The sequence below is a fragment of the Musa acuminata genome, chromosome BXJ1-10, assembly GCF_036884655.1.
Source record: "Musa acuminata AAA Group cultivar baxijiao chromosome BXJ1-10, Cavendish_Baxijiao_AAA, whole genome shotgun sequence".
In the NCBI taxonomy this organism is placed as follows: domain Eukaryota; kingdom Viridiplantae; phylum Streptophyta; class Magnoliopsida; order Zingiberales; family Musaceae; genus Musa; species Musa acuminata.
This window is the reverse complement of record NC_088336.1, coordinates 29769027-29792474: the sequence shown is the minus strand read 5'-3', so window position 1 is coordinate 29792474 and position 23448 is coordinate 29769027. Positions and strand designations below refer to the sequence as shown.

Below are 23448 nucleotides of genomic sequence, written 5' to 3'. Positions count from 1 at the left end.
TGTTTTAGCAGACTGGTCTTATTGATGATCTAATGATTCGAGACTTGATCGATAGTTATCCAGATCTGGATCATCCTCTTTATGGTTTCTTCACCTTCAAGTTTCATCTTTGCTCCGTCTGAGAGTTGGATGATGACAAGACACAATCGCCCTGTACACAGTTCAATACCACTTCCAAGAGTCCAACGCCCCCAATACAATGGTAGTGTCCTCCACATCAATATCACGAGCGGAGGAAGACTCGAACCCCTCTTCTCCCGATTGAACAGAGGCTTTTCGAGTCCACAAACCTGGTCAACAAGGACGCAGCTCCTATGCCTCGATCCAGGGTCATCATCCACGTAAGGATTCATTCAACTCAACAGCCCTCTTCGCCGGCTCCACGGATCTCCAAGAGCTGTTTTAAGACACCATCCCACCCTCTCTCTCTGTCTCTCTCTCTTACCAGCAGGCATTGACGAAAGGTTGGAGTCTGTTGTCCTCCTCCCTACACAGTATAATTTAGTTTCTTGGAGTGTCCTCACTCCCAGCTTGATGGAGGCGACTTGTTCTCATGCACGCCAAACGAGGCCCTAATGACGGGCGCCAATGCCGGTGCAGGAAGCCTTTTAACAATGACTCTTTCCTGTTTCGGAAATCACGGTCCAACTCCTCGTGCCGTGTTGCATGATACTTCCCCTGTTTTCCATGCTTCAACACCAAACGCTTCTGAAGCATGCCTTATTGTCTGTACGCAGACTTTGGCTTCAGGAGAAGGACCTATTTGCTCTTCGGTTGGGCTTCGGACGAGTCATCGGCTAAGCATCCTCTTCGTCTTCACCCTTCCTTTGTAAATCATCACCAGTATTATTTTATGTCCTAATAATTCAAGCTCTCTGCACATGATCTTAAACAATGTTATACCGCACAGGGTGTTTCTGATGCCTGTCGTTTCTGTTGCCATTTTCTCTTCTCTTCCCCTGCTTTCTCGGCCAACGGAGAAGACAAAGCGTTGCATCATTCGCATATCATCTTTTACCTTGGTGTTTGCAATCGGGTCGTCGTCTGTCTTCGGTGTCCAACCGACGAAGAGATTCAGGCAGCGAAGCCAATAAAAAGCCAGCGGTTCCCTCCGGCCACTGTTCATCTGCACCATCTTCTGTGCTTTCTGAACGGAATCCCGAAGGCCAATTTGTTTGTTAGACACATCAACGAGTGAGACAAGCCAGCTAAAACAACGCTGCTGAGAAGGAGAGCGAGGAAAAAGTAAAGGGAGGAAGATGGACAGCAGTTGGTCACATCAGCTAGAAGAGGTTGACTGTGATTCCATCCAATGCCAATCACCCTTCCATTACCGTGTCCCGACGTGAGATGCCCATTAGATTGAATGAGCGACAGCAAGCAAACGTATAAGTTAGGACAGAAGCTCACAGGTCCAGAAATAAATGCATCAATATTGAATGCATCTTTGTTTCGATGTTCAATGAGCACATCCATTATAGTATGTTGCAAGTGGACAGAGCTCAGTGAAGGGTGATTGGTTGGGTGACTCCATTGAGAACGAAGAGAACTTAGGTAACAACATTATGATATCTTTGTGGTCATTGTAGGTTTTTGATATAGAAAATGGATTAGTAGCTGAGCTAATGAGGGTGTTAGGAAAGCCGTAACTTTTGGATGAATCCACACACCCATGGGAGCATTGTTTGCCAGTCTGTCTTTATAAAGGAACAGGGGAGACAAGCTCTCACTTGAGTTGGTTTGGTGGCCACAAAGCTCCACCAAAAGCCAATCAGTGCCCTCCTCTCCTCTCTCCTCCGCCTCCTCTCTCCCTTCAGCCATGAGATCCTTCAGATCTCAGACAGCAGCAGAAGGAATAGAATAAGGAATCTAGGGGGAGAAAAGGAGATGGAAAAAGATTGATAGGCCTGGATTCTTGATTCATTCACCGCACTTCTTCTCTACCTTTCTCTTTTATACTCTCTGCAAATGAAGAAAGGTCGCACCTTTGTCACTGCTTCTGCTATTTCTCTTCGTTTCCCTTGTCGTCTTGGGCCTGGTGACTCGAGGTTTTCTAGGGTTTAGGTTTTACGACAGGGATCATTGTGCTTGGACTCCTCGCTTGGTAGGTGCTTGTGCTTCTTCCAAGCTTCCATCTTTCTCCTTGATCTGCTTCTCCGAACAAAGGTGTGTTTTGGGTCAAGCATCTCCATCCTTCCTTCTCGGTTGGTTCTTGTGCACGAGATCCAGCTCAAGATCGGATTTTTGTGATCAAAGGGAAGGCTCTCGGAGGCGCCAGATGAAGACAACAAGATCGTGGATGGATGTCCTTCCTTGCAGCACGAACCGGTTCGTTCGCCAGGAAAACGGCGGGAGGTGGACTCAGGAGGAGAACAAGCGCTTCGAGGACGCCCTGGCAAAATTCGACGGAGACACCCCGGACCGATGGGAAAAGGTGGCGGCTTTGATCCCTGGGAAGACGGTGCCAGATGTGCTTAGCCATTACCGGGAATTGGTGGACGACGTCAGCGAGATAGAAGCCGGCCGGGTCCCCTGCCCTGTGTACTACGGGACTTCATCTTTTACACTGGACTGGGAGAACAGTTATGATTCCGAAGGATGGAAGAACACTTACTGCGCCGGCGGCGGCGGCGGCAAGCGATCTGGTGCCAGAGCATCTCATCACGAGAGGAAGAAAGGAATCCCTTGGACCGAAGAGGAGCACAGGCAAGCTTCTTCATCTTTTGCATGCATCTTTGGACTTCAATTCCCAACCTGTTTGAGCTAATGTTCTTATTATTCTCCATGGTTTTGTTTCCTGCATCTTTGCAATCTGACATGAGGAGTGCTGTGGAAGATACTTGTGGTTGATGCTAATCTTATGCGAAACTTCTTCAGGCTGTTCTTGCTTGGACTGGACAAGTGTGGTAAAGGAGACTGGAGAAACATCTCTAGAAATTTCGTGATGACCAGGACTCCTACTCAGGTGGCCAGTCATGCCCAGAAGTACTTCATCAGGCTCAACTCTGGCAGCAAAGACAAGAGAAGGACCAGCATACATGACATTACTACTGTCGATTTGCCTGATAATAAACCTCCCTCACCATCTTCCCAACCATCCACTGTTACCACACAATCAAGTTTAGCTATGACACCTTCATTGTCAGGCCAATTATCCGCCATTCTCGATTCAGATCAACTCGGTGAAGTAGCTAGTGTCTTCAATCCATCATCACACGGCAATAAACTCATGCAGCGTCACTTTGGAATATCTCAACACAGGATGAAACTACAACCTCAAATGTTACCCTCGCTCATGGATGAGGTATCGCTGAATGTGACATCCCATAGATAGATGCTTGCTGATGGATCTTTTGGGAGGATTGGCTGATTCTGACCGCCTGGAAGTTTGAGATTGAAAGAAAGATTCGGAATGCTTAAATCGCCAGCATGTGGTTTCATAGTTGAAGCTCAAAAGCTTTTGCGTCTCTGTATGGTAAACCATTTCTACAGTATTGGATATCAGGAGTGTGACCTCAGCAACACAATCTCCTGATGACTCGTATCCTAATTATCATCAAGAGGGAGTGTTGCTTGTTGGAATTGGATTAATCACCATGCTTTGCCTTGTGGATTATTAGGGAAGCAAGGATATCGTGGGCTGTTCTTTCTCACCAGGCTTGATCAAAGTCATGCTACTCTTGTTGGGTTATCAGGTGAAGAGCTAAACCATGTAGTTGGGTTTGTTGTCTATTGAATCTGTCATGTTAAGCACATCCAATTGTTAGCAGATGAGAGGAAGGGGCATGCTTCCATGTTAAAGCTGGTGTTGTAGAGCAACTCGGCAATGGTCATGACTCATCGACCGTCGTTTCCTATGTTCCTAACTCTGCAACTCTGCAATGTTAAAGCATATCCAATTGTTTCCACAGAACTGCCGATTCCTTGCTTCCATATGTTCTAACTCGAATCATCTGGAATACCAGATTGGATGAGACGGCTACCTTTGGTGGCTGTGCAATCGACAGTCAAATAGTGCTCATCCTTTGCTATAATGTCTCTCGAGTCACAAAGCATCTTCTTGCAGATGTCACTGTTGCTTTTGATGTCTGCACTGATGATGAAAAAGTCAGCTTTTGTATAGTTAAAGACTTGAGAGCAACAGTATCACTTGTTTGACCAAATATGGTCACTTGAACCCCAGTTGGAGCTTGACTCTGCATTCAACTGCCTCACCATCTCATTCTTCACTCCTCCCCCTCCAATTCTGTATCATCTGCACATTGATATTGAGCATCCATACTCTTTGTCTCATATTGAGCATTAGTGTCTCTCAATAGCTTGCTACTTGCTATCTCATGTCTCTACTGATTGATTGGGAATCCTCCCTCAGAGCTGTTCCTACTCTTTTATGGTGGTGAAGTTGATCCAACATAGAAGAAAATATAACAAGCAATCGGCTATGGGGTAGAAGACACTAATGCATCTAATCATTCCAATTGCTTCTCTATTTAAGATCTCTGCAGCTGAAATGGACTTACCCAATGACCTCGGCTGCAGCCAGTCCTACTTTGTGATGGTTGTTCTTCTTGTTGTATCTGCCACTGTGTTGCTACTGGCACATCCACACGCTGGCTGCAACTTTCAAAGATCAAACTCGGTGTCTCTACAAGTCACCTTCATTGACCAAAATCCAACCTTTCTTTTGGCGAGATGCTGCAGATTTTTGGCTGCAAGAGGGGAAAGATTCTTTCCAACATTATTTTAAGCCTCCTTGTCTCCTACAATGACTAAAACCCCCAGAAAATGCTGCAACCTTTTGTCTGCAAGTTGTGTGAGAGAAGGCTTCTGTTCTTCCACTTAATTTGATGTGCCGATATCCAGTAAAGATAAGTTTAGATTTTAAATTCATCCACAAAGGATCTATATAACAAAGAAAGTATTAGAAAGATGAACATAGTTATTGCATATGAAAAAGATAAGATAACTGAGAGCGAAAAGGATATAAAGCAATTAACTTTTATTAAGCTGGAAATGATCATATAAAACGGGTCGGACGATCATGCATAAAGATAGCTCCGAAGGTAGATGGAGGCCTAATGTTTACATAGTATTTTCGTCGAACAGAAAACAAATACATTAAAGACGTTTCACCCTTCAAATACATATCCAATGTTCCATCCATCTCATTCGGAGAGTTAGTTTCAAGGTGCTTAGATAGTTGACGTTTTGCATCGTCTCGTCATTAGCTAAAAAACGACTAGAAATATTTTTAAATTTTACACGATGAAAATACAAATTGAGATTAATAATAGTGTTTTTTTACTTCGTACAAATTGTCTAATTAAAAACTTTTAAAAACATAAAATATAACAGAAAATAAGAACCATAGAGATGAATCACGGGTTCTGATGGCGCCCGAAGACCCGATAACCCCAACTTGGATCCCGTTTGAGATTTCGGAGCTGAATCCGCAAAACGATGGCGAGTAAATCCTATATCCATCGTGAACCCGACCTAGTAAGTTACTGGCGGATCCAAGCGGCTGCTCGTGGGTACATATGTCATGGACCCTCGGCCGCTAACATATGGCCCAACACCCTCGCCTCGCCCCCTCGACGATCACAAAGCTCGTCTCCACCGCCGCCCGCTTCCCAAAGTCCGAGCAGGAGTTCGTCCATCTATGCTCCAAAGGTCGTCTCCGAGAAGCCCTGCGAGGGTTCCTGCCCGAGTTATGGTCCGACCCAAATCTCTTCTCCCACCTCCTCAACGGCTGCTGCGTCCCGCAGCAGTCCCTCCGCCAGGGCCAGCAGATTCACGCCGTCATCGTCGCCGCCGGCGCTGCCTCCCACCGCTTCACAGCCAACCACCTCCTCCACATGTACTCCAAGCTCGGTCAGGGAAATCCCGCCCGCGCTGTGTTCGATGCAATGCCCAGGAGGAACGTCATGTCGTTCAATATCCTTGTCGGGGGCCTCATACAGAACGGAGACATCCTTGCTGCGCGCAAGTTGTTCGATGAAATGCCCGAGAGGAATGTCGCCTCCTGGAATGCCATGATCACCGGCCTCGCCCATTTTGAGTTGGACGAAGAAGGGCTAGAGTTCTTCCGGAGGATGAGGGAAGCGGGCTTGAGGCCCGATGAATTCGGTCTAGGCAGTGCCTTGAGATGTTGTGCAGGGCTGAAAGACATTGGTTCTGGCCACCAGATCCATGCTTATGTGGTTCGGAATGGCTTCGAGCATGATATGTGTGTTGGGAGTTCTCTGGCTCACATGTACATGAGATGTGGTTGTCTTGATGATGGAGAGAGGGTTCTAAAAGGATTGCCTACCATTAACGTAGTATCATGCAATACCATAATTGCAGGAAGAGCACAGAATGGGGACACCGAAGGAGCAGTCCACCATTTCAGTCTGATGAAGGCTGTAGGATTATCACCGGACCATGTGACTTTCGTTAGCGTTATAAGCTCGTGCTCAGACTTGGCCTCCCTCGGACAGGGACAACAGGTTCATGCGGAAGTCATCAAAGCTGGAGTTGATTCCGTAATTCCAGTGAGGAGTTCACTTATAAGCATGTATTCAAAATGTGGTTGCTTAGATGATTCTTCTAAGATATTCTCTGAATCCGATGATGGATCAGATCTTGTGCTTTGGAGCTCCATGATTGCGGCTTACGGTTTCCATGGACATGGGGAGGAGGCAATCCAGCTTTTTGACAAGATGGTCAGAGAAGGGACTGATCCCAGTGAAGTGACATTCTTAAGCTTGCTGTATGCTTGCAGCCATAGTGGGTTGAAGGATAAGGGAAAAGAATATTTTGAGCTCATGATGCATAAATATGGATTCAAGCCTACTCTGAAGCACTACACTTGCATGGTGGATCTTCTTGGGCGATCAGGATGTCTGGATGAGGCTGAAACTCTTATCAGATCTATGCCCATTCCAGCTGATGCTGTCATTTGGAAGACCTTGTTGTCTGCCTGTAAAACCCACAAGAATGCACAGATGGCAGAGAGAGTGGCAGAGTGTGTTCTGAGGTTGGACCCTCAGGATTCTGCTTCTTATGTGCTGCTATCGAATATTCGAGCCACCACTGCCAGATGGATTGATGTTTCTGAGGTAAGGAGAGCTATGAGGGAGAAGAGAGTGAGGAAGGAGCCTGGAATCAGCTGGGTAGAGTACAAGGGCCAGGTCTATCAGTTTTCTACAGGAGATACGTCAAATCCAAGGCAAAAGGAGATTGATCAGCTGTTGGAACAACTGCTTGGTAGAATGAGGGAGTTAGGATATTTACCAGACACTAGCACAGTCTTCCATGACATGGAGGAAGAGGAAAAAGAGACCAGTTTAGCTCACCACAATGAAAAGTTGGCCATTGCATTTGCCATTCTAAGCTTGCCAGTTGGAGTTCCAATTCGAATTATGAAAAACATACGTGTCTGCGATGATTGTCACCAAGCAATTAAGTACATATCCAAAATTGCAGAGCGAGAAATTGTGGTGAGGGATGTTACCCGGTTTCATCACTTCAGAGATGGAGAATGTTCTTGTAAAGGTTACTGGTGATCAAGGCAAAAAGATTTTGAAAGCATTCATGTTGTATGAGTATATTGAATATGGTCCAGAGCGTCTTACAATGGATGCTGGGCATAGAAGAAATATCGGAAGGAAAGAAGATGACAATTTTTGTTAGCAGGGCTGACAATTTTGACATTTTTATATATGAGATAAAAGAAGATGATATGTTGACAATGTCTATGAGGTGGATCATATCCAACATTCTTTTATTCTAATCTAACAGAATGGTAAAACCCTGTCTGAATCTAACTCTTCGGTGCATGATATCAATTATAAGTGGCACTCAAATTAAAAATAAAAGGTGCATGTTGTGAATTGTTGTGATTGATTGCCTGGAGAATGGTATGCCTCTTGTTTTTGGATTTCATACCATGGATTTTTCAATTGTTTCATTGCACTGGCTTCACTTATGCCTTGGTTTCATTGTGCAAATGTGATACTTTGGTCTGAACCCTACTCTCATTGTAGATACTAAATGTTGTTATTCACCTTGTGTTGCCTTCTTTTCACTTAAAATTTTCACTTAAACAGTATGTGATATATTTTGTTATTCAGATTCAGGTGAAATAGATATTTGGATGGTATGATTTGGTCAAATAGAATTCCAATCAGTTTTAGTTCAAATTGATGGACTGGGTTCAATCTTTATATCAGTTAAGAATTTCATCTTAAAGTTTTATTCTGAACTAAGTAAGTCAGTTCAGCTTGTTAGTGGCTCATTTAAAAAATTTCTTATAGTTTTTGCCATGTGTGAGTGAGAGTATAGCTTTCTTGTTTAAGGTAGCTTATTATATAATCAATCGAAGTAGGTATTGGACTTCTGAGTGTGTGCATCTTAAAGCAGCCCAGTAAACATCAACATTCAATTTACCTGTGTTACTTAGCATGCATCCGTAAGCTTGCAATTATAGTGCTTTTTTTATTTTTTAAGTTCCACTCTCCATATGAAAGTTATTGCTTAAACATAATAGCCAGAAATTAGGCATGTGAATTTTGGGATTCGGCTTGAATAATCGCATATGATTTTTTATGTTTTTAAATACATTTTATGCTTACAAAGTTTAACATGCTGATGGTGTTGACTAATAGAAGGGTCTCAGTGTTGAACTAGAAATATACTATATCCTCTGGACTAACTGTATCTATTCATTCCTATCCTAGTTTTTTTCCTTAGTCAGTCTGGCCTGATTTTGGTGAATTTAGACTAGATAAAAAATTATACCCACCTTTAACTACTTCAGGCTGAAGGATGCAAATGAGGTACATTTGCAACCTCATCCAGTGATATAAATTTCTAGAATGGTGATATTGTTGGTAATGCATTGTCTCTAGAGAGCAATTGGCAGATTTAAATTAAAATGCGGTGAGTTTTAAAAGATTCAGAAGTTAGATATTTGGTTTGCTCCAGATAGTAGTTAAATTCTGCATGTTTTTGCCATATTCTTGTGAAGCCTAGAGACATACCGTCATTTTCCGATTAAGATTGTGTATCTCGGCAGTCTAATTGTGTTACTAGCCCAACCGTGCGCATGAGTTGAATGTGGCACCAAAGGGTGGATATTTTCAGCTTCCTATTTTGTTTGACTTCATATTTTACTTATATAATCCTTGATAACTATGCTGCCATTAGTATTGTTTCACTTACCATCTTTCTATGTATCGCTAGTATTTTATAGATTTTTAGGGCTGTGATTAATCCTATTGCTGGTTTATTAATATTTTTTGGTCTTAGCAGATCTGCTTTATGGATTCCCCTGAATTTTGTTAGAAATTTGTAATGCACAACTAGTGTATTGCACTGTGGCTGTTGTATGTATATTCTTTTACAATAGTTCACATGCTGTTAGTTTTTGGGTACCTGAGTGTGTACTATGATTTGAGCTGTGAGCATGCATTCACTTCTGGCGCCCAAATATCCATTTAGCTATGCTTTCTAGTGGAAAATGGACTGGAGAACTGAAAGCCCCATCCATCTGCATCTACTACTCCTTCGACAGAAAATATGATTCTGATCCATTGACTTCATTATTTTTATCGCGCACATTTTTCATCACCAGACAACTTTATTGGTTGGTTTTTCTGGTTCTCCATCCTTTTCTACTTTCACACAAGCAAATAAATGAGTCTAACAGAATATAATCACGACCTTTTCTGTGATTAAGCATTTCATCTGAACATTGTCGTGGGAAAATGTGCAGTTTGGCTTATTTGTTTGGGTTCCTAACAGAAAAAAGACATGTTTTGTTAGCGTAAAGAAGAATAATTATTATACATGCTTTTGACTCATGTTTTGCGTCTGTTGCAGTGGCTTTGGTGAAAGAAACAGATTCTGCATCTTTATATCTCAAACAAGCCTTTTTTGACGCACTATTCTCTTGGTGGTGTCATGATTCAGCATGATAGATTGTCTGCCACCATCGATGGTCAAGGTTGACTCCACGGCAACCACACATCTAAAATGGCACTAAGAACCAGAGTTCGGATGTCCATTTCAGACTCAACTAAGTTCGATCACTCAGAGCTGGTGGACCTGAAGGTACTACTACAGTAGATCGTCTAGGCTGTAGGATATGAGGTTCCTCAAACAAAACTATACTTAATTCGATTTTGATATGTGATTGTGCCTCAGACAAGAGTTTTTGGTTCTTCCATGGATGACGGTCTTTGTGGTTCCTGTCGCAGGCTGATGATCATGAGGGATAGTTGGCTTTGATCTTTGGCAATTGCAAGGCAGTATCAGGTGGTGCATGATGGTCTCCTGTACTTTTATTATTATTATTATTTTTAATTTAACCAATAATCGAACAATGATTTTTTTGTTTTACATGCGTTGTTTATGGAGACCATAAACAATTTGTGTCTGCAATAGGTAGGCCATAGATTCAATTTGTGTTCCTTTTTCTTATCCTTCTTTTGGCATTTCATAAAATATCGACAAGTATTCAGCAACAAGTGAAATCTGTTCTGCAGTCAACCTTATCTAATAGTTGGTTGAGATCATGGCATAATTGTTTTAGGTGGGACCACTGAGCAATTTGCTGTGTTTGTTTAGATATCTCTTGATAAGCATTCTTACAGAAAGGCTTTAGGGTGAGTTTGCTGTTAACAGCCTCCTAAACATAGATTTTTATTCTAAGCATCGTAGCATTTGCATGATAATGATTTCAACCTCCACCGTGCTGACTGAGTTTGAAGTGTAGGACTTATACCCCCTATAATTTCTTTTTCTTTAGCTCAAAATGAATCCTTAATATATATTTCAGTTACTGATCATCTGTGGGGTTTCCTTTTAGGGCTGCTTCTTATATTTGTCTATAGAAACTTTGATTCTAGTTTGGTTGAAGTGCAGGGAGAATAATAGGTTTTGATGTCAGGTGGTGTCTGTCTTGTGGTGAGCCAAATGATTCTTTAGCCACTGGGAAGTATTCTTCTAGCATATTATATTGTATATGCCTAATTTTATAGTGACTCAGTCTCATATGAATGAATATTGAGGCCAATAATAAGCCTTTGATTTTTTTTATATTCCACAAAACTTTTATAGGGTGTAAAAGTTGAGGCCATCAATGATTTCAGGAATGCATCATCACCACTATTAATCAATCATCTGCACTTTGGAGAACCACATTCTAAGTAACAAGGAGGAGATTATGTAGATGTGAATTCATGCGCTTACATTCTCATTTGGACACTAAAAATAGATTATTTCGATTCGTAAACGGAGGGAGGTAGCTGAATGGGATCACTGGCTTCGTCGACTACACCTTCTGGCAGTTTTAATTTCAGACACTAACTAGTCACTGACTATTTATCAGATCTCGTCTGATAATAAGAAGAATAAGAAGAGCCACCTGCGCCGCCGTCCCACGAATCCTTTTGATGCCCCCGTCGTGCCTCTGTTGGGCGGAGGTCGGCGCGCACTCATCCGTTAAATGTATCCACCCACGTTCTTAATCCCCTTCCTCTGTTGTCCTAATGGCAATGTCACCCATATGTTTAGCACACCATAAGCAAACGCACGACGTTTTCTTTCCCGTCTCGGCCGAGCCACGAAACATGGAAGCTCCATGATGGGTGATCTCAACCGTCCACCTTGGATAACAAAACATGATGGGATTCCAATTGAAACGGTTCATAAACCTGAATCACTGATCTAATTTTGATTTCCATCCGATCCATAAAAAAGTAAAATAAATTAATCCACCAAGATTTAAATCCGTCATTAGATTTGACGTCTAAAATCCTGATCACTACACCGCGAAACCTATTTATATTTTACTTTTTTATTTTTATTTTTCGTATTTATCGTCAGTTTGATTCGATGCTGGTTTCAAGTTCTGGAAATCCAAACCGAACCGGCCAGCCGTGGTTCGATTTGGTTCCAGATGAAATCGAACCGCGATCACCTCTGCAACGACGGAAGGAAAGTGCGTTTCGTGGGTCCGGCGAGACACAGGATCTGTTGCTGGGGGGGCGGGAGAGGCTCGACACCTACCACCAACTCATAATGTGCTGGAATGCAGCAGCATCCCACACCGTCCCATTTAATCATCCTCTCTGTTGGACGGCTACGTGTCGGTTACCCTCCCATGGTGACAAGCAGTGAGAGAGAGAGAGACAGCCCCGAGAAGCCGTCAAAGCGCTCCTCGTAGAACTCACTCACCGTTGGAGAGTAAACTAATTCCATCTGCTCTGTTTCCAATGTGGCTTGGAATTCGGCCGTGGGAGGTCAACTGCTATGGCCCCCCTCTCTCTCTCCCTCGCTCAGGGCCACAGTAGAACAGATTCTTAGGCTCGGCGGTAACCCATTCGGAGAAACGGCGCCAGGCACATAAGCAGAGCATGTCAGTGTCTCCGCATACTGGAAACAGCTATCTCGGGCGGGCAGTACGTGGACCATCTCGTTCCCTCGCTCACTTGCATGGACCAACGTGGCTTGTTCTCCCCATGCTTTCCCTGTTTCTTGCATGGATCGTTGCCACAATATAGGCACCACTGTCATTGAGCGAGAGAGTCAGTTGTACCACGGAGCACACCGGCTGACAACCAAGCCTGATGGGTCGTAATAGATTTAATGGGGGGAGTGTGATGGTCTGCTACCGACTGCTGCTGGGAAGATGGAAGGGATCATTCCCCTCCCCTGAGGAGTCGTCCCCAGTAGAGTTGATGTCCTTTTCTGCCATCAAGATATATCCAGTAGCACAAGAGTGTCAGACGAGGGTCTCCATGAGGTCCAAATGCATGCATCCGGCCACCCTCCCTTCCCTTTATATACCCCGTCCCAGCTTCTCTCCCACAGCACACACACCCCCCTCCGAGTGTAAAGAGAGCAGCAGCGGCTGCCCCCCCACCCCCCCACCCCAAGCAGAGCAGGGAAGACGGTAACACCATGTCTTCGATCACTCCCAATTCTTCTGCCTTCGCAGCTGCTGCTGCTGCTGCTGCTGCTGTGACCATTGTATCCAAGTGCACGGTGTGCCCCGACAGCGACTCCTCCCTCGGCGATCTCCCGCTCTCCGTCTCCGACCTCCCCATGCTGTCTTGCCACTACATCCAGAAGGGACTCTTCTTCCCCTCTCCCCAGATGCCCATTGCCTCGCTGGTCTCCCTCCTCGCCTCCTCCCTCTCCGGCGCGCTGTCCCTCTTCCCCCCCCTGGCCGGCCGCCTCTCCACCCTACCCGACGGTCGCATCCTCGTCTCCTGCAATGACGCTGGCGTCGAATTTGCCTACGCCACCGCCTACTCGCTCACCCTCCCCGACCTCCTCCCCCCCTCCTCCGATGTGCCGGCGGCGGTCAAGTCGCTCTTCCCCCTCGACGGCGCCATCAGCTTCCACGGCCATTTCCGCCCGCTCGCCTCTTTCCAGCTCACCGAGCTCGCGGACGGCGCCGTGTTCCTCGGCGCGGCCGTCAACCACGCCGTCGTCGATGGGACCTCGTTCTGGAACTTCTTCAACGCGTGGGCGGAGCTCTGCCGCCGCGGCTCCCCCTCGCCGCCGGACTTTCGCCGAAACTACTTCGGCGACTCTAAGGCGGTGCTTCGGTTCCCCGGCGGACGCGGCCCCGAGGTGACGTTTCCGGTGGACGCGCCGCTTCGAGAGCGGATCTTCCGCTTAAGCCGGGAGGCCATTTTCGAGCTCAAATCGAGGGCCAACGACGGCTTCGCAAACGTCGCGGCCGTCGGTGATCCCAACGCCGAGATATATGGCAAGCAAGTCCACGACCCGAAGGCGGTGATGGCGTACAAAGAGGAGCAGATCTCTTCCTTCCAGTCACTGTGCGCCCACGTGTGGCGGTCCGTGACGCGGGCTCGGAAGCAGCTGCCGCCGGAGGCGATGACGACGTTCCGGATGGCGGTGAACTGCCGGCACCGGGTGGAGCCCCAGGTGGCGCCCGACTACTTCGGGAACGCGATCCAGAGCATCCCGACAACGGCGGCGGTGAGGGAGGTGGTGGGGCGGGACCTCCGCTGGGCGGCGGGGCTGCTGCACCGCAACGTGGCGTCGCATGGAAACGAGACGATCCGACGTGGCGTGGCGGTGTGGGAGGCGGCGCCGCGGTGCTTCCCACTGGGGAACCCGGACGGGGCGGGATTGACGATGGGCAGCTCCCACCGGTTCCCCATGTACGAGGGAAACGACTTCGGGTGGGGCCTCCCGGCGGCGGTTCGGAGCGGCAGGGCGAACAAGTTCGACGGGAAGATGTCGGCGTTCCCTGGGAGGGAGGGCGGGGGTAGCGTGGAGTTGGAGGTGTGCCTGGCGCCGGAGACCATGGAAGCGCTCCTCCGCGACGAGGAGTTCATGAGCTACGTCACGGAGTAGAGCGGCTGCGGCGGAGGCAGCAGCAGCGACGAAGCCGTCGCACCGTCACACCGTCCCGCGTCGGAGCCAGAAACTGTCGATCAACTGCTCCACGTTATATCCACACGTCCGCTGTTTTAACTCGTTCCCCGTCTTGGCATTTTGTTTGCTCTCCAGCAAGTGTCTGGGGCTTAGTGTGCTGCTTCTGCTGCTGCTGCTGTGTCGGTTTGGTTCCCTCAAGTCTAATCTCGAGTTGGTCTGCGTCCTCTTCCGGTATAATTTGTTATGTACGTCGAAGCTTATCCTCTTCTTCTTCTTCTTCTTCTTCTTCTTTGGACGTTTGTTTCCCACCGAGTAGGTTTCCGAGGAACTTTTCCGCCCTTTTCTGGGCCCATCAGACATGTTGCAGAGCTGCACAAGTCAAAACGTCGAACAGGTTGCTGCCTGCCTCGAGACGATACCGGTAGATGCTACTTCAGAACCAGAACAATTACTTACCGTCCTCGCCAATTCACAGGGTGTAATATCGATCGACAGGCCACAACAGTACATCTGCACATCCATCGGCTTAGTCCAATCCCCTTCCGCCACAATGATACAGCGGAACTGCGCATCATTAGCGTGGCTTGTACTTCTCCATCGAATCGATGTGAGGCTAAACTTACTTGTCAAGTCCGTTGATATCAGTAACAAATGGCAAAGAGACATAACATGTTAGCAACAATATTTAAAGGAAAAGCTTCTACGGAAGTGGCCTAACCTGCTGCTGTTGCTAGTAGCAGCTGATGGCACCAAAGATCAGCAGCACTGAACGATTGGCTCCACCAACCATCTGAATATATAGCAGCGTATGTATCTGTCAATGCGCTAAAGAGGATGACAATCTAATGATGCACAAATTTTGTTAATGAAGCTCAAACTAGCACAAAGTGCCAGACATCACTCGACCACTAGCACAATAAAAGAAGCACTTTTAAACCGATGTTTAAAGTGCTACTTTTGTTGCTGAAAATTAGGAGAAACAAAGCTACATGGATTGACATTTTCAGCAGTCACAAAGGAAAAACAACTATGTATCTACTAGATTTTGTTATTTTGACACATAAACATGCGGCTTTCTTTGGAGCATTACACTGGAATGCTTCTGTAAATGTGAAAGGCAAATTAGAAATAGAGTTTATTAATTCTAAGATTGAGAAAATGAACCACATGCAACATGACATAGGACCAAAAACACTCTACAATTCAACAAGGAATTGACATCCAATGGTTCTGTTAGTTTATGATAGATGCTCCTCAGTTGCAAGCAGTTTGCTTGATATAGAAGAAACATTGGCCAGCGAGAATAGCATTACTTTTGTCCTTACCAACAACATCAACTCTGATGTAGAGGTAATGGACACATGACACCAATTCTAGTGAAAGATGAAAATTATATGTTTGGTGACAATAAATTCATTACCAGTAGCACGTTCATGTGAAGAAGCCAACTCACTTCGGAAGGAACACAAAGCATCTTGGCAATTGCCAGAGCACCAAATACCTGAAATACTATAAATTATTCTGAGGACATCATGCAATAGAAACAAGTTCATCATGTATAGAAATGCTTTTCGATTGATATTACCATAATTCATAGTGAAGATGCATGAACAATGTCTGGTTTGAAGTTTGCCCTAAAATTATTATGGGGTTTGGTGCCAGTGAGAGTGCAACCTTTTTTGATACCATGGGCAAGGAAAGCTGCAAATAGAACTCAGGGCAGGGCAGAAAACAAGTGAACAATGGAAATAAAAAAAGAAAATTGATAGAGAATGATTGCAACCAAAAAAAGTATGACCCATACCACCCATACTGGTACCATACCATGCATATGCGTTAATCGTTGGCCCGGCAAAGTGTTGTGGACTAATAAAAAACATTTATTTCCTATTTTCTACTTTTGAATAATATATCTTCTATGATACATATCATAGAAGTACAACCTTGTTCGAGAACATCCTCAGATAGGAAAGCTTGTAGGAAAAGAAACCTAAATGACAAGGTCATTAGAGGTGGTGACAATTTCAATGCCATCAAAATGATCCAAAGATGTGTCTTCATGAGAGTAAGCTTGGAACATTAACATAATCCCGGGATCCAATCTATGGAGTCTTTAAGTAAACTTGTGTGTGGCTGACCTAAAGAAGAGAATCTTACAAAAGCCTAGCATGATTACATCACCGATATACTTTACTCTACAAGACGAGCTTCAATTGTTACTAGGACATGACAATTTATACACATCAAGAACTGGAGCCTTAAGTTTGATTACCTCCATGAACCAATAACTTTAGCACCATGGAATTCCCGAGGCACCCGCTTCATGATTTCGTCACAACGAGCACCTGCAACAAGCAGTATAAAGGCGATCATTAGATGTTGGTATCGAAGAAGCTGTAAGACTTGTCTCTTTATTTCAACTAATAGGCTCTTTTGCACACAATAAAAGACCAAAACAAATCTAAGGTTTTTTAATGATACTGTATGCTCTGGTTCGCAATCGAACTATGTACAACAAATAACGCAAGTGGAACTGAGAAATATTTACCTCACTCCCCGATTTTATTTGGAGGACGCTAATTATCCTGTTTTGGCGATCATCAATTATGTCGAACACACCCTTCGACTTGCTCTTCAGCCTGTCAAGGTTCCTCCGATCGGGCTAAGTCGGGCCTAAAGTACAATCGCAGCTTCCATCTCGAAAAGCCAATTGGCGCTACGATACAGATATTACTAGGAAAGCTAACTAGGAACAAATTCAGGAACGCAAAGCCGAGATAAAGAACTCGTCCAAGAAAGAGCAGCGTCAAAGATTTCACGATATCAAGTAGGCTCGAGCGAGCGAGCGAGAGAGAGAGAGAGAGAGAGAGAGAGAGAGAGGAACGAAAGCAAGAACGGAAATCCAAGAAACCCACATAGAAAAGGGAGAAAAAACTGACGCGCAAGGAGGAGGAGTTTCGCCCGAGAGAGCCAGGCGACGGGGTTTGGAGACGGCGTCGGCATCTCTCGATACATGTTATGTTATACCCGCTCTCTCTCTCTCTCTCTCTCTCTCTCTCTCTTTCAGCCTACACTCGTTCGGACACACGACCTGCCTCTTTCGATGTTCCGTTCTCTAAACTAGCTTGTTGTACGCGTATTATGCGACGCGCGCACATTTGATTTTAAATATGCCAGAGGCGGCGGCAAAGGTCGTTAGGCATTAAATAATGCGCCGAGGGGATATCACGGGTGACTCGCTCCGTTGGAAGTGCGGAGCCCACTTTGTGACCTTTTTTATTTGACAACAAAGCGAAATATACAGCTCGTTCTCCCTTTTTTTTTTTTTTAAACAAGAAATCCTTACTTAGTCCAATGAGAAAATTATGTAAAAAATTTTACAGGGAAAAGCAATAGATACCATCAATGCGCATGGCCATGGCCAAGATGCCATTAGAGAACAAAAAGCAATTGATTATTAAACACCGCATGTGAATGAAGGAATACATGAATCAAACTTATAAAAGGAGGAATACAATTCGTAGAACAACCATGTACTTCAGCTCCCCAAATCATCCTAGTAGAAGATCAATGATAATAACAAATAACCTTGTGTCAGTTCAGTTGGCGTCAACTATATAGATAGATGTTGATGACCTCCCTAGTCACATAACGAAACGAAACAATTTCATGATCTCCCTAGTCATACTAGTATTTTTGTTTTTAATCACTAGTCATATTAATGAGTTTTCTTTTCCTCCCCCTTTTTCAGATACCTGATGTAACCCATCCGTTTTCTTTATGCCTGCTCCTCGTACCCACATGGTCAAACACCCAGTCCAACATCGACACTCGACACTGAACCAAAGAGAAAAAAAGTAGAGAAATCCGACCGATAACCTCCCCTATGATCAGATGTTCGACCACATGGGCCTAACCCGTTGGGATTTGATCTGCTTAACATGACTCTCATACACAGGCACATCTGTGTTTCGTAACAGGTACGTACCCCCATCATGCTCGAGACACTGATGATGTACGAACGCGAGATGGATCCGATTCATCATACCGTACGTTAAACTGCATGTAGTAAGAAACTCACAAGGCTTTATGCAGTAAGCCCCGGCAAAATGATTGTCTTGCCCATGGACCCAAAGCGCTCTCGCACCATGGAAGCTTTGAAATCGATGCACGCCATTTCAGAAAGAAGAGGGGGAGGGGAATGGGGCGGGTGCGCACCTCAAAAGAAATGAGATCGTCTCGTGAAAGTATCACGACCCTTTCCTCTCTGACCGTCCCCTTCTCCTCTGGGGGCTTTGGGCTTTCGCTTGCTTCTAGGCTGATAAGATTCTCGTGCCATCGACCAAAGCATGACTCCAAGTATATACCAGCCCAGTCAGTGTTCCACAACGACGCCCACTTTTAGTCCACCACTGATGCCAGTCTCTTCCATCAAGCGAGCAGGCAGGCAGGCACCGTCTGCTCACTGACAGTCCAACCCACTTCCTTCTCTGTAGTCTCTTCAACGCTCTCTTTTTTCCCTTTCCCTTTGGTGTTCTCTTGGCACAGTGCGGAAGCCTCGCCATAAATGTCTCGCCGCCTGCCCTCCTACGGCAAGTCCGTTCTTGGACGCCAGATCATATGTTGAACAAGAGCGAGAGGAGCGTCGGCTTCAGCCTCGACAGCAATATCCATGCGAAGCCGACGGTCTCTCGAACGTCCGACATCCATTTCGGGGATCAGGAGGAGGATCGCGGACGCAGGGGCTTCTCATCTCGGCTACTCAACAGCGCACGCCTCTCAGCTATACGATTCTTCCGCAAAACGTCGAGGGCCTTAGACTTCATCTCCGGAAGCCGGCGGCAGCCACCGTCCAAGGTTTCTTCCAGCATGACTCCACAGAGGTTCGCTGCTCCTGAAGAGACTCACCTGTCGGAGGCCATCGAAGACTGCATCAAGTTCCTCAACTCCTCGTCGAGGAGGTCGTGCTAGACTCGCCATGCAAACTCCACGATTTACTACAGCTGAACCAGCAATTTTCTGTTTGCTCTTTTATACCACAAAGTATACCCCCAATCCGCCTTCTCACTCTATAAACAGCAGTTCTACCATTTTGTTCTTCCACGACTCCTGAGTTCTCAATCTCCCAGGAATCGATTACTAACACTGCAGAAAATAACACTTTTTTTTTTCCTCCTTTATCTTTCGATGTGGAAACCGGAAACAATCAATAAATTGATGACAGAAAAAAATTGAAGCCTGAGAACTTACTCGTTCGATTCCCATTGGCACCATGCATTTAGGCTGTGCCCAAAACTCTACGTTTGCAACTTTTTACTGCTTCAGTGGTCAGGAGCAGATGCACAAAAATTTAACAATGCTACTGAACCTACTTCCATTATCCAGGAAAGAAAGTGAGAGAGGTTACATACCAGAATTAAGAAAGAGCTTGTCAATGTGAAGGCGGCGCTGTCAAAGGCTGTACAGGAACCAAAGGCTTGTAACACCGACCCTCTGAAGAACTTGGGGGCCCAAGTCCCCCACATGCCAAAAATGGGATGTAATCCTCGTTTGGCCCCTCCAACCCCACCCCACTTTGGCACCCTGTCAACACATTATCCAAAATCTTTCATTGAAGATGGATGACACATCACAAAAACATCTCAACAAACCTTTCCAATCCACCAGTAGGAGATGTACAAACTTTAGAAATTGAAATTTCACCTTAATAAAGAGTGCTTTATTTTTATATGACTACCTATAGAAGTTCAAGACCATTAAATAACAGGATCATACTAAAGATGGCAACTCAATAATAGACAAAACCTATTTTGATATACAAACTTCAGAAATTAATTTTTTTGTTTGTAAAAATAAGTGATAAAAGGCGAGATTTGAACCCCGGACTTTGCAATAAACTGAAATAAGTAACAGGATTATACTAAAGATGGCAACTCAACAATAGACAAAACCTATTGAATGAAATATAATAAAACTAATGATAGGGACAGAGGCTTTTCGACAGAGGTAAACCAGAGCACTGAAGGCAGATATTTGCACAAATATTGGTTGGAAGAGAGAAAATTTTATCTTCAGTTTTACAAACAATAATAGCTATCTTCATGAGTACTCAAACCACTTTTTAAGTTCTACAGGGTATCAATCGTCAATATCACAGAAGAAATTGCAGATGCAAAGCTTTCCACAATGTTACATATCGATGATTACAAGTCTTAGGACACTGAAATTGATATCTAATGAAATTAAAAGATCCAGTCTTAAGAAAGCATATTCCTAGCCAGGAAAACTATCAATCACATCATGGATATGCAATGAGGAGAACATCAATACACTTGAAATTTGTTCTTTTATCCTCTGAAATACTTTGTTAACATCCCTTTTTTCAAAAAATATTATATGGCAAGTCAAGTAAATCAAGATCTTGAACAGAAGATCATCCAATGCACATATATTCATATTAGAGTTGCGTCATCAAAAAATAGAAAACATGACATCAATATCTTTTCTCAATGCACATATCCTGGATTTACAACACAATCATCCCACGACAAAAGGTTGCATGATATAGATGCTCCAGAAATTGGCATAACCAGAACAACAAGAGATCCAAATGCATCGCACGTAAAGTATGGGTTTTCATAATATTCATAACTCTATCTACAAGCAGAGCAGAGCATCAGGTAGGCCTGTGAATCTCAATGCATTCAAATGAACCTTCCACACAGCACCAATGTAATAAGGGACCAGTGCTGCAGGTGTATATAAGCATAGTTCCAACAAGGTACCAGCATGGCACAGAAGCGTATGCCATGTCAGTACATCATGAATGCTGATGTGTGCAGCATGCAACAAACATGATCAGCACGTAACAATTTTGTTATCCAAAGGGCCTTGCAACATGACAGTTAGTTCCATGATAAACAGCACAGACAACCTTCAAGCATAACCTATAGTATCTGTTTTAAATAACGAATGTGATTTCTGATATCATGCAAAACAGTGTTCCACAATGACATGCAGCCATAACTATACTCGAGTTATAGCTACTTTTTGGCTATGCAAACCTAACATGAGAAGAGAATAGTTTTAGCTGCGTGAGGAACAAACAATAAGTTCATGATGCTGGAAACAACATAATAGCAACAAACTATATTTAAGGAAAAACATACATTAACAGAAAAATAGGTTGTCTTATTGAGCCTTTAGATTCTCTCTGTTACAGCAGTCCTTGTTCTTCAATCCATTTATTTTATCTCCATGACTAACAGCATTCTCGCGGTTGCATAAGCTTCATCAGCAACTGATAGACCTTCCAATCCATCAGTTGGCCATCAAGAGTATAAGGTCCTTTACAGAATTTACTGCTGAAGAATAAGGACCTAGCTTAAAGGGGCTACTTAGCTTCAGATGAACTAACAAACAAAAATGTCAATTCTCCCCAGCATCGTCCTTGACAACAAGTTTTAAGGTCTGTAGCATGCTACATTTAATGATACAAGTTTCAATGATGATGGTGAATCAACAAAGTCAGGTCGGCAAAGTCATAAACAGTAATGACTAGATGTCCTTTTAGATATGCCTTTTAACCTAACTTCAGACCATAAAGAAAAAAAAAATTGTACTCCATATATCTTCTGCCTTGCTTCTCTTTTATCCACTACCTCTTCCAATATCCTTAATGTTCACTTTGCAGTTTATCATGCATGGATAATTGACAATAGTCACAATACAAGGAGTTTAATTCTTGAATTAAATAAAAAAATGGGCAACTCCAGTGTACCTATGCTGATTGCAATATTTCCTGTATAATTCTCCAATCCTGAATACCAAACATACACTAGAACCCTAAGGTTGGGCTGCAACACATGCAAGTTGGGTTGGATTGGGTTATGGATAAACCCTTCTCCAACCTGCTCGTTAGTTGTAATATGATCTATATCTCACACCACTATATCTCACACCAAACCAAGCTACCACAAAATCCATTTCAACTTTTACCAATCAAGCCGCCAGACTAAGCAAAACCAGCTGTAGTTGTCTTCTAGGTGTACTTAGCCAGAGGTAATCTCTATAAAGTCTGAACCAGCTAATTCAAAGTAAGTTTGTGAAGACCTCAAGAGCCTTTTTCAGGTCAAGGCCAATGGCTTGAACTCTGATGAAAAAGAAATGAAATAATAATTATAGGTCAAGTCTCTTTTTTTTTTTCCTCACAGAATGGCCTCATTTTTATCAATTGACCTTAGCAATCAGAAATTGTATCCCCCATGACTCGTCATCTGTAAGTAGAATTTTCTAAGAATCCATCAATCATCCAATGTTAAATCAAAAACAAAGATAGAAGCAATGCTTGTAACATTGATGAGCTCCGTGAATGATTTTGCCACAAGGTTTCAGCGGAAAGTTCTTTGTTGCGAAAAATGAACATCCAAATAACAAGAATTGTTGAGATCCCAAAAGATCTTCTGCAGTAACGAATATAATGCAGGTGTGGACAACAAGCAGATAAAGTTGTCATTTAAAGAAAATGGAATGCCAATTCGATGTGAATTGGTTATTTGACGAAAAAATTCAATAAATATGTGTTATACTCACAAAACTTCGAACTCTTGCTGAAAACTGCGTTAGGTTGCAGCTCCAATCAAGAACCGTAACGTCGAACCCTAGAGCAAACCATACGGCACCGTTGATGGTTGAATCCGATGTTACATTAGTCTAATCGGTAAAAATTTAACTCCTCGTCGGTCTAAGGGCCCTTGAAAGCACTCCAGGGGCGCCATCCATCCTCCTTCGGCTTCCGGGAGTACATATCCTGCAATCCAAGGCGAACGAGAACGCTGAATGATCAACGAAACGACGCGAAGAAAAAAACCCTCACGATAAGAAAAACCGCCGACGGGGAAAAGAACGAGATCGATCGCTGAACGATCAAAGGAACGCCGGGAGGTAGAAACCCTATCGAGCAAAGAAACCGCCGGTATGCCAAGGACGGTCGTCGCTTTATTGGCCTGTACACATGTACATGTTAGGTCTGTGTCTTTTATCTCA

General features: G+C 44.2%; 3 protein-coding genes and 1 long non-coding RNA gene across 8 annotated transcripts; 3 read left to right on the top strand and 1 right to left on the bottom strand.

The window, feature by feature from the left end:
* Window positions 1-1600: 1600 nt before the first annotated feature.
* Window positions 1601-3913, top strand: LOC135596085 (transcription factor DIVARICATA-like). 5 transcript variants are annotated; one of them, XR_010480764.1, is made up of 4 exons: window positions 1620-2706; window positions 2878-3475; window positions 3621-3695; window positions 3771-3913. XR_010480764.1 is itself a non-coding variant. In XM_065087801.1 (3 exons), the coding sequence occupies exons 2-3, from the start codon at window positions 2279-2281 to the stop codon at window positions 3332-3334; spliced, it is 885 nt and encodes a 294-aa protein (XP_064943873.1). In that variant the 5' UTR covers window positions 1601-2166; window positions 2262-2278; the 3' UTR covers window positions 3335-3913. The 5 variants fall into 5 exon arrangements, 2 of the variants coding, with proteins under 2 accessions (XP_064943873.1, XP_064943872.1); XM_065087801.1 differs by having other exon boundaries at window positions 1601-2166; window positions 2262-2706; window positions 2878-3913; XM_065087800.1 differs by having other exon boundaries at window positions 1601-2166; window positions 2257-2706; window positions 2878-3913.
* Window positions 3914-5513: 1600 nt separating this feature from the next.
* Window positions 5514-10536, top strand: LOC103968962 (pentatricopeptide repeat-containing protein At2g41080). Its single transcript, XM_009382337.3, has 3 exons — window positions 5514-7789; window positions 9868-10098; window positions 10245-10536. Exon 1 carries the CDS (start codon window positions 5568-5570, stop codon window positions 7548-7550), a length of 1983 nt encoding a protein of 660 aa, XP_009380612.2. The 5' UTR covers window positions 5514-5567; the 3' UTR covers window positions 7551-7789; window positions 9868-10098; window positions 10245-10536.
* Window positions 10537-12838: 2302 nt separating this feature from the next.
* Window positions 12839-14677, top strand: LOC103968961 (protein ENHANCED PSEUDOMONAS SUSCEPTIBILITY 1-like). The gene has a single exon (XM_009382335.3). It carries the CDS (start codon window positions 12952-12954, stop codon window positions 14380-14382), a length of 1431 nt encoding a protein of 476 aa, XP_009380610.2. The 5' UTR covers window positions 12839-12951; the 3' UTR covers window positions 14383-14677.
* Window positions 14678-16513: 1836 nt separating this feature from the next.
* On the bottom strand, window positions 16514-23445 carry LOC108951462 (uncharacterized). The gene is made up of 3 exons (XR_010480761.1): window positions 22996-23445; window positions 16952-19986; window positions 16514-16748 (listed from the first exon to the last, which is right to left on the bottom strand). It is a non-coding gene; the product is annotated as an uncharacterized LOC108951462 (long non-coding RNA).
* Window positions 23446-23448: the final 3 nt, after the last annotated feature.